Source organism: Neopelma chrysocephalum, unplaced genomic scaffold (assembly GCF_003984885.1).
Source record: "Neopelma chrysocephalum unplaced genomic scaffold, ASM398488v2 Primary Assembly neopelma1_23, whole genome shotgun sequence".
Taxonomy (NCBI): Eukaryota; Metazoa; Chordata; class Aves; order Passeriformes; family Pipridae; genus Neopelma; species Neopelma chrysocephalum.
In genome coordinates, this window is record NW_020897691.1 from 20,136,566 (window position 1) to 20,148,005 (window position 11,440).

At 40.2% G+C, this 11,440-nt stretch overlaps 1 protein-coding gene across 3 annotated transcripts in view; it reads right to left on the bottom strand.

Moving 5' to 3' along the window:
- The window catches only part of PHACTR2 (phosphatase and actin regulator 2), a 135,023-nt gene extending 124,393 nt beyond the window's left edge, over window positions 1-10,630 (bottom strand). For all 3 annotated transcript variants that reach the window (XM_027689402.1, XM_027689373.1, XM_027689410.1), the window contains exon 1: window positions 10,483-10,630. In XM_027689402.1, coding sequence (XP_027545203.1) covers window positions 10,483-10,627 — 145 coding nt within the window. In that variant the 5' untranslated portion in view covers window positions 10,628-10,630. The remainder of the gene's footprint in view (window positions 1-10,482) is intronic.
- Window positions 10,631-11,440: the final 810 nt, after the last annotated feature.

Below are 11,440 nucleotides of genomic sequence, written 5' to 3' on the forward strand. Positions count from 1 at the left end.
ATCTGCAAAAGACCCTGCTTATTGCTACAAAAAAGAGTTTCTTTTGACATAATTTTTAGTGCACTTCCATATCTGGTTTTAAGTGCTTTCAGCACTTAAAGCAGAGAAGCTTTCACTACTCCCCAGCCCAATAAATCCCACTCCCAAAAAACCTCTTACACATGCTTGCAGCACTTTTCCAATCTTGGCCTAGAATAAATGGAACAAGTATCTTTTTCCCCACAGAGTTTACATAATAATGCAAGAAAGTTGGAAAAGCTGTGTGCTCCGCTGAGTTACTTCCACTCACCAGGAATTTACGTGATAACAACTTCTGTGTTGTCTGAAATACATAATTTCTAATTTTAATAAATTACAATATCTCTATCAAAGTGCAAAGCCATCCAAAACAGACAATATTACTACAAACTTCATAAAAGACATAAGAAAAGAAGCATAGAAGCATAGAAAATCTTTAAACTGCTGACACCAAGACAAAGTCACATGGGTCTTTCTCTGCCTGAATTCAGCAGACTGGTTACAGATATCTTGCTAGCACTCATTTTGTCAGTGGTGTTTTCTTTCTCTTTTTAAAAGACTAGCAACTGAGTTATTTTAGACATTATAAAAAGAAGTGCTTTTGTTTTCATTTTACGTAACCCAGCTTGAATTAAAAGTGATTTCAGAGTAATGCCTAAGTTGCTGTTGGGCAATTACCTTGCTATTTGAGACAGCGTGCCACCTTTCCTCACCCAAGGATAGACAAACCTGTGAAGCTTCCTGGCACTGCCTCCACAGCAGGCACTGAGTGAAAGGCTTTATTTTTCCCCATGGAAATTGGAAGGGGAGGAACTTGCACGGTCTGCTGATCATCAGGAGAGCTATTTGACACAGAGCCAAAAAAGGGGCAGGCAGCACATCCGAAGCTCTCACAGAAGTCTTTCACCCCTGTAGCTGAAAGAAAGTCATTTGCTCTGCTGTTTCCCTCCCAACTCTGGCAGGTCCTGCAGTGCAAGGGTATAGCTTTCAGAGGCTATTTCAGATAGACCACTAAATGCACAAGCATGTACAATGCACTCATTTACCATGTCTGCGGTGATAAACATCTGTACCACAGAGCAGCTCTTGGCTTGTGAGCCACAATCGCCTACAAAATTACATATATATTCACTATTTACCATAGGAAGATCCCATTAGACAAATCCCAAGATGACTTTCCAAATATGAGAAAGCTCTGAAAATTACTGCATTGATTCTTTGGAAATCTTTCCCCAAAATGATTTTTGCTATTTGTAGATCAAAAGCCATTGTTTATCTCAACTTCCAAAGAATAAGGCAAAATTCATAGCAGATGTGCCTCCAAATACTTAAATAGCTGGGTTGCAGCTTATTTTTTTTGAATTTGCTATTCACTAAAATATATTGTTGTGAAATATGCCATTCAATTTTGTTTGCAGGAAGGCATAACAGGAAGACACCATTATTTTTTTTAAATGTTAAGGGCTCAAAAGTCAAACAGCTGGAAGAAAGATGCCATGCCCCTGGGGAGGTGTAACTCTCCCTTCTTGGCTCACTTCTAAGGACACAGAGTCAAAAGTCTACTCAGAGAAACACAGGCAGAGGTGGCTATAAGCCTAATTAATACAGGCAGCATTGTCATGCTTCATCCTTGGGGCTAGTGCAGTTCATATCATGGCTTGGGATGTGCACTGGTCCCTGATGAATTACACTGGCTCTGTTTGTGTAAGTGAAATAACTTATTTCAAATCCAACCATTCTGAGATAGCCCAAACTGCTTTAAATCAGAATAACATTCAAAAATACGTCTTGCAGATGCCACCTTTTTGTGCTACGCTTTGGTAGCACTCATCTTTTTTGCAGATAAAAAGGTCACAATTTCATTGGTGGTTTAAACCACTAACATTTACTGGCAGCCCTGACACAGGGCAACAGAGAAATTAAATTAAAAAGTGGCAAGCAGATGACTGCTAATTATCTTTTCACTCATGAAGTTTAAATATAGCTGCTTGTGTTCAAACACAAAGAAGGCCTGCAATTAGGACACATTCAACTGCAAATGCACCACAACCCCCTCTTTACCGTGCTTGTAGATGACACAAAACAATACCTCAATACTAATTCTTACTTGGTGCCTATAATTTTCTTCAGTACTGTGTATATTAGTCACAGATACAACTTAAAAGCTGTGATTCTCCCCCCAGAAACAGGAAAAGTAAATACACATGCTCTGAAGTTAGAACTTTGCTCAACACGCTCTTTGTGGTCTGGTTCTACGCTATACTGAACACCCTTATTCTTTCAAGAAGGCATTTTAACCTTCGATTTAGCCATAAGAAAGGAAAGTGGCAGCGGTTACACTTGCCTTGTATAGGTGGACAGGGTCCCTTAGGATAATAACATTTCTGTGGCAAGGAAATTCTGACACTTCTTTGCTGCCTTTCTGTTCCTGCTCCCTAAACTAGATGAAAAAACCTCCTATACCAGATTTCTGTATGATGAAAAATTATAAAAACATCAGATTAATTTTTTGAAGTGACAATTTACTATTTTTAGATTTTGTCAGATATTTCTTCTGAAAATGCAAAAATGTGCCTGAAATCGGGACTGTTTCTACAAAAAAAATTATTTTCACAAAACTTTTATTTTATGAGGAAAAATTTGTAGTCTAAGAAACTGAAGATAACTCGATAACTTTAAATAAAGTAAGGATTGTGCCAGAGTTCATCTGTTTCCTGATCCTTGCCACTGTGTCAAGCTTTATCTTAGCCTTTATCTTAGCAAGGCTCTGAAGCATTTCTCCCTCATTCCTAATATTTAGCAACTCTTTCTTTTAAAATTTTTAGGAGATATTTTAGCCTTTTGCAATGAATTCGTAAAATTGAATGAATCTCTGCTCAAACTGTACAAATTCTGACCTTTATCTCCCTGTAACAATCAGAAAATAATGTTTATTTACTTGATGTTATTAATTGCAGGTAATTGCATTATTAGTTTATAAACTTAATGTTATTAATTGTAGGTTTCTAGTCCCTTCACATCTCAGTGCATCAGATTCGAATGGGCAGGATGAAACCTGTCATATACCCAACCAGACCTACACAGAGAATCACCAAATGTCTAGGCTATCAACACAATATAAATGACATTTACTGGAAGCTATGGAGAATACAGAAAAGAAGCTAGTAGAGAAGAGGGGAGTGAAAGACTGCGAAGAAGGTGACAGGAAGAAAGCGATAGATGAGTGCCTCTTATTTCCAATATAGTTTGAATAGGAACAACTTGGGTAAAGATGCCAAAACTGAGCTACCAACTGATGCATCCAGCTAATGGAAATAGTGTGTGGTATTGTGCAACTGGGCAAATTCCCCAAGCGGTAGCCAACACAATTTGTGTGTGAGACTGAAATCATGTCTGAAGTTGAAAGGAATCAAAAAGCAGCTCCTTTTAATAGGAAGCCACTCTCTCTAAACAAGTTTTTCTTCTGGATACTGCAAATAACATAATGTTAAAAAAATTAGATCAAGCTGTAAAATACATATTTAATTTAAAATAACTAATAAATGCCACATTTCCTAAAAAGAAATTAAGACATTTGGTAAAAATATGATTATTATTTTAAAAAGAAGCCATTTATACACAGTATTTTAGCATGTGAAGTGTCACCACGTTGCCCATCTCTGGTAGAACGCTTACTCTTCCACATTTCCTTCCCAGCCCCGTACTGTTTGGTCCTGTATTTCTCCGAATACGCCCAAGTGGTTTTAACAACAACATGAGAAAGGGGAAGGGCAATGCAGAATGTGACAGATATATATATAAATAACATGAGAGGAATGAGAGCGGGTAGAAAAGTGTCTCACCACCAAAGAGTGCAGTGGTTTAAGCTGCTCTTTAGCTCCTCTTCTCTACAAAGCTCTCCCTCCACCTGAGAGCACAGCCAACTTGCAAAGCGCAGTGGCTTTAAAGCTTCAGGCTGTATTAAAGCAGTGCAAACACCTCTGAGCCCTTTATACTACTTGATACTGATAAAATTTACTAATATTTCACTGCTTCAGCCTTTCAAGTTCAAAAATTGTAACAACATCAAAGGTACTTACAGAATTTATACACAACATCTTAAAAGTCCAATTCTGCATCAAAACTGCATGATGGGCAACAAGTTTTCTCAGCTCACCACCAAGGGAAGTGTTGACTGCCTAAAACCTCTGCTTGTATTTCAGAAAGATCACAGTGCTTTCCACATGAATGAAGAGCAAGAGCAACCCTTGTTGTGGTGGGATTTAAAAATTACAATCTCAAAAATAAAGTGAGAAGCGGTTGAACTTGGAACACTGAAGTCAAGATTTTCTATTTTCTTCTATATATCTTTCCTTTTGTGCCAATTGATTGTACCTGAGAAAAACTAATTTTACCTGCAACATGCCAGGTAAAATGCTAGGGGAAAAGAAAGGAAAAGTTTATAACTGAAGATAGGTTTGCCTTATGATAAAGTATATTCTATAAGAACTACTAAAAATTCAGAAACAAGACTAATACTGGGTTTATTGAAAACTGAAATCCTACAGGATTTCTGGCACTGAAAAGATTCTGACTTCAAAACCAAAAACAAATAAAAATTTAAATTCTTCATCAACCTTTAAAAAATCTGCCTACTGTCCCCAGTCTTTTGACCTTAAATTGTGTCTGCTTTTCAGGAAATAATGGCAAAAAGAGAAGGACATGAGGAATGGGGTAGGGAAGAAAGATAAATTATTCATGACAATGATGGATTTGACTAATGATATGTTTAGGGTTTAAAACCAAAACAAATGCTTTTTTTTAACAAGTTGCTTACATTCAGTAAGAGAAGGAGCAAAATTTTTCTTCAGCTACTCTTAAGATCAATTCTTCAGCCTTCATACCTGACATGTGGTCTGATATTAAATGGTTACTTACTAGAAGCCACACAGCAGCAGGAAGTGCTAAATGCGAAAGGGCCTTGAGAAACTAAAACACACACAGCCGCAAAACACTGAACAGATCCCCCCATTCAGCTACTGATTAGCTGCTGCAAAACACACATTAAAGCCTATGCTGCAAGTGTTTGCAGTTCAATTTCTACTTAGCCAACCATGAAGATTATCATCACATTTAGAAATTTATTTTTTTCAAGCCTGAGCCCAAGTCTGAATATATGACTGTAAAGTTTTTGTCTCAGAAACTGGGTCATGTGTAAATGACATATAGAATACATGGTTTGCATTTGTAAACCATAGTGTGCCCAGGGTTTCCCCTTTCGCACTTAATCAGGCTAGGCTAATAACAAGAACCTACTCCAGTTATTCTGCAAGAGTTGGTGTGGAATAATATCTTTTAGTCCAACATAAAACAGGCAGGTTCTTATTTAGCATGCATTATGGTATAAACTCATACTAGAAATGCCTGACTATATTCTGACACACACTTCTTCCCTGCATGCACATCTATCTTATAAATTAACCTGGTTTTCAAGCAGACTTAAACTTTGTCAATGTATGCAGTACAAAATGTTCTAAGATTCCTGTATTTTTCCTCAACATCAGTCTGAAGTTACATATAAGGTTGACCAGGATGGAATTTAACATTATGGGACGATGGTCTAAGCAGATTATTATAAAGAAATAAATGCTTTGATTCTATAAGCATATGTCAAATTTCATATGGTTATGCTTGCTGCCTCTTCTTGATACTTCAAATTTGCAAATTGATGAAAAATAATAAAGTGGACTTAGAGACAGGATGCAGAGTCTCTTGGAAATTATACAGTCATGCTGAGTCTAGTTTCTAAATCGCCCAAAATTGTTACTCGTTTTAATTTCTACTATAGTTTTCTACCTCAGATTATCTGCCTTAGTCTTCTTGCAAAATTCTGTACTTCAATTTATGCTGTAAACAAGTCTTGCTTGATACAATGGAGAATGATATTTTCCCATAACTCCCGGATTTTCACACGATGTACCAAAATCAGCTGCTTCAGTAATGGTATTCTCTCACAGCATCAATCTTCTCCCTCATCAATTCCATCTTAGAACTGAGAAACACTATCTTTCTCACCGCCCTCACAAAGAACACCTGATGTCGTCTTCACAAACGCTGAATTCAACTCCCATAGACCTTGGTAGGACTTGGTGAATAAGGAAATTGGAATCTGTAGCCATTTGGGGAAATATGAGTACAAGTACAGTGGGAAATACAGGCAAAGGTTAACAACTACCTACCTACTCACACAAAATTTACTTTTTTCCCTAGATTCCATGCTCCCAGATAATCAGGCCAACGTCTAGATTAAGAGTATTTTGGATTTCACCATTTCTAGATTGTCAAATACCCTCAGTTGTCAAAAATGTTCCCTTTGCATCAACCAGAAAGTTTGTCCACTAAGAAGAGAATCTGACATTTGTTAAGTTTGCAACATGGAGCACTCCAATAATGAAAAGCTAAAATAAGTCCAAAAATCATCAATTTTTTTCTCATCTAATATCAGCCAGTTTGATGCCCTGATCACTACATGAAAGCTTCCCCAGTTCTTCACTTAACTGGGGGATTTTAAGCCATCTTTTTGCTCACCCTATTCTGGAGTCAGCAGCAGATGGCATTGTAGCTGTTACTCATTATCATTTTGAATAAATTAACCCGCAAAAATTCCCAAAATAATCCCGGCGTGTACAAGTTTTGAGGCAGGACTGTCATTTGCACTCTGGCTCTCACTCTCTTCTGCAACCCAGCATCTGGGGTATAGCCTGAGGTATTGATGAATTGCTGTCTGAATTCTCAGGTAGGTTTTTTTTTGTCGGACGTCAGAAAGGCTCAAAAAAACCAATGAAAGGAATGGAAACATACGTGAGGAGTTCACCTCTCTATCTGAAAGGTGCATTTCTTACTAATGGAACAAATTATCTGAAACTTCTCCTTCTTGCTAAAGAGCGAGACCTCAAGAGGAACTGCAACAATATGACAATGTCAATCCCAGAGTAGAGATGGGTGGTTTTTTGACTTCTGGTCTGAGCAGTAAAGTTCCCTTTTCACCAAGAGGTACCTCACCACAGACCTCACTGCCCTCGGAACAAAATGCAAGGCTGTATAGCAAAACCCACAACACTAAAAAGAGAGCAAACTGAAAACTGTCTAGGCAGACATGAAGATAAAGAATGGGCACCGCAGCAGCTGAGGTTGGTGCCTGAGGGCTGTCACAAAGAGAACCGCCATCTCCGCTTTGCAACCGGAGCACAGAGGTGGCTCATATGAAACAGCACACCTCCTCCACCCTGCACCCCAGAACTCACCACTCATGCTGAGAGCTACCTTCAGCCCCATAACCACATAATCTAGAGTTTGGAAGAGCTCTGGGAAAGCATCTGAGCAGGGTCTTTGTTTCAATTGCAGTTCAGTCCCCATCTATGCTGGGCAAATCAAGAAAATTGACTAACTTGATCCACCTTTAAAGTGGGTTTAAATCTAGTCACTAGACATGGAAGGCTGCTTAAAGGTATGTAATTCAAGCAGCTTTCTTCAAGTGCCTCTGGTGTTGCTCTGAAATTTAGGAGAGTAAGTTTTTCTTAACCAGTCTCCTTTAGATGCCCTGGCAAACCAGCCAGTTGTCAGGTGGGGCGTACCACAACGTTGAAGTGATGCACACGCTATGCCTGCCACAACAAACTAGAGGTATGCCGCCTCTGAACTTTTCTGACATTGCACTTTTTCAGGGCCTAAATCAAAATTCCAGGTCATGCCACTTTTACTCATGATGAAGTTCACCTTATTCTTCCTAGGGGTTACGAGAAATAAAAAAAGAGTTGGAAGATAAAGCTCTCACAAAATAATGGGTAAGGTGAGAGCCCAGAGAGAGAAATTAAGTAATCTTCTACTACTAACACTAAAAGAAAAGGCCAGCTTTAAGAAGAAAATCCTGAAAATATATTGTCATCACATACTTGATGGCAGCTAATGAAGTGAGATGCTGTAAAGTGATACCAGGAAGTTGCTTCTGTCAATGTGTAAGAATAGCAGAAGAAGAACTGGTGGTAATAAAGCATAGACAGCATAAACATGGGGACCACCAGACCAGCCTCACTGCACTATCAAGATACATATAGTACTGACCTAGAATAACAAACAGATGAATTTTATGAGCTGCTGCCGAAGTTGCTTTAAAAAAATCTGTTATATTTCTGTTATCTAGAAGGGTCTCTAAAAATATTGCCTCTTCACAGATCCTGCATTGAGAATGGTGAATTAGGAGGTGGTAAAATAAATGACAGTGTGAACCACCTATGGGGTACCAACCTATCACTGATGGTGTGAGAGGAAACAATGTCTTCTCAGCAGAACTGGTGTCAGGATCTAGAAAATGAAGACAAATATTCAACAGAAACTGCAACTTGTGACTTCAACAGTTGCAAGTGATTCAGCCCAGGAACAGGCGGCAAGCAAACATTTTGCAGGTTATTTAAAATGCAAATTGTTCTTCTACAAATGCAGCAGCTGGAGCACAGGTAACATCTGATGTAAATGAGTGATCTGCTTTAATCAAATGGTATGGTTAGAGAAAAAGGTAGAAGAAAAAAAAATATTGCCTCTTTGTTTCTCTAAGTGCTTCACATTTCCGTCTCTAGGTTAGTGGGGGAATGAAAAAGCAGGTTATTTTAATGGCACCTCAGTATAAAACCAATTCTCTAACCACCACATTAAAAATTAAACAGCTTTGCATCTTTAATGCATACTTTCCTTTTTAAAGAGGGAATCAACACTTGTGTGGCAGAATGTGTTTTTGCTGCATCCAATGAGCAGCTGGAAAAAGATACAGGAAGCAGCAATGGAGAAAATACAGAATGAAAGAAAATATGTTAAAAAATAAAAACCAGAGAAAGCAGCATTTGTCACTTACTGGCAGGAAGTGACAAATCCTCAAAAACCAAGAAGGGCAACAGGGAGGCCTAAATGTTGTGTGTAAGAAACTACAAATAACAACACATCTTTGAAAACACCATCATTTTACTTCCATTGGATTTGCCAGTATCTCATAATGAACCCAGCTCATTGTTAGTAGTCTTTGTAGTTAAGCCAACGAAAAACATAGTCTAACATTGACATGGTCTCAATCCTGTCAACCTCTGTGACAATCCTTCTGTGTCAATCCCTCTGGATCCGGGGTGTACACATCAAGTCATAGGGTGTTGTTCATGCAATATTATTCCAGGCAGTGCTGAAATACACCTTACAGCAAAAAGTAGCCCTTTCTGATTTGGACAAGTCACTGGAATCTCCTACCTCCTCCCTGTCCCAAATGTCCTTCACGGACTAACTTTTAAGTAGACACAGAAAAAGGTAGAGCAAAAAATTATACAGAAACTGGCACATAGAGTTGTTTTTGCTTGCAGCCTCTGGCTGCACAAGTTGAATCTACTTGCTCCTATGTGATTAAGCAAGTTTTCACTCCTTCTCTCCTCATCAGGCAGGCATAGCCTGTATACTTGAACCTCCCCAAGCACATGGTCTGCTTTATCTTAAGACTCCCTAAGGAGCAAACATAAGAGGACATTGTGGTCCATTTTAGACTCAAACACACACTGCAGTGCCTTATTTGTGCTGCAGCAGAAGAGGTCTCTCAGTGCATTCTGGAGCTTCCCTGATGGTGGTGTAGTTCTGTGCAGTAGTGTGGGAGTGCATCCAAAGTATCGACATCACCAGGGATGTACATGCCTACAGCCTCGTTCTAGTCAATACAGGGCTGATTTGCAACCAGGCAAGCACACATTTTCAAAATTTACTCAGCCCTATGGAGACCAGAATTTAATTTTCCTTAATGCCTTACCTCAGGAAACAGACTGAGTAAAGCACAGCCCAGGGACTTCGGCCACTTTCAAATATCTGCACTGTAAACTAGGGTCGTCACTTCCTCTCATTTAACACAGCAAAGCTATTCTGAATCCTGCAGGAAGCCTACTCTGTCCCAAAGGTCCAGCTTCCACCCCCATATCATCCCGTGGGCACTTGCAGTGGTTACCTCCCGAAGGAAGACGGTGGAATACTGACTTACACTTTTTTTTTGCCTCACCTACTAATGAAAATCAAGAAACAGATAAAAGTGCATGAGGTAAAATTCTAACATGCAGCTGAAGTGTAATGTGTGAAGCGGCAGGATGAGAAGTTTTGATGTCCTGGCAATACACCCAGAAGCTTTCCTGGAACTTTTCTGCCCTTGCAGTCAAAGATGCTTTGTCAAACGGGTGGGTACCCGTGGCGTTACCAGGATTCATTTAGATGTGAGAACACGGGTATGATAAGCCAGGAACTTTCCGAACATCATCTTAAGGAGTAGATTAAGCACGTAAACCAGAGACGCACACTTTGCCCACCGTGTCCTGGGTCTGGGAGAGCTGGGCAGGGTGTGGAGGAGGATATTTTTTCCCAAATTCTTTAGTTCAGCTCGGCTCGGAGGTCTCTCCCTCCCTCCTTCCCCCTTACCTGAGCCGCCCACGATGGACCGCAGCAGACAGGTTCTCCGGGAGGAGGAGAAGGAGGAGATGTCGCTTTGGGAGCGGCCGCGGGGACCGGGCAAGGACCAGACGGGCAGCAGTGCTGCCCCGTTGCTCCCCGGCCTCTCAGCCATCGCCGACCGGGAGCCGAGAGTTGCAGGGAGGAGAGGAGGGAGAGAGGCAGCGAGGGAGGGGACAGGGAAAGTTTGTAGAGGAAGAGCCGCCTCCCTCCTCCGACCGCCCCGCAGGGACGCCGTCGACCTTTTGGATCTCTGAGAACATAAAATTTGTGTTTGCACAGGAGCAAAGCGAAGTGGAGGGGTAGGTGCACGGATGCCCCCATCCCCCGGGGTGTCTTCATGCTCCTCGCTCCCGTCATTTCCAACTCTCGGGGAAACAAAAAAAAGAAAAAGAGAGTCAGTTAAAAAGAGCCAAGCAAACCACATTGCCAGTTCTGTTTTGTGTAATAGGGTGCCCTCCCCCCTCCCCCCGCAAAAGCAGGAGGTTGCACAAGGCATCGCACCCCTGCAAAAGAGCGAGGAGAGCGATGAGTCAAATATCTCCCCCCTATCTTTCTTAAAGATTGGGTTGCACGCAAGGGGCTTTACTCCACTAACTCTTGGAGGAAGGTACTCTCCTGCCTTTCAAATCAGTCACACAGACTTAAGCAGAAACAAAATCAAGTTCTGTGCTTTCACTTTCTGGTATTTTACAGAAACACTTCTAAGCAAGATGGATCTTTAAAAGGATATTTAATGTTTATACTGCTTTTTACAGGCAAATCATATTATATTCTACCTTGAATAAAATCCTTGCTGTCCTGAAGCCACAATGGCAAAGACAGACAGGACTGCACCCCATATTTTTAACACATCCAGTGCTGCATTATCCAGCTATCTAACATGAAAGTTGCATTCAGGCTGTATTAAAACAATTACCACAACTAC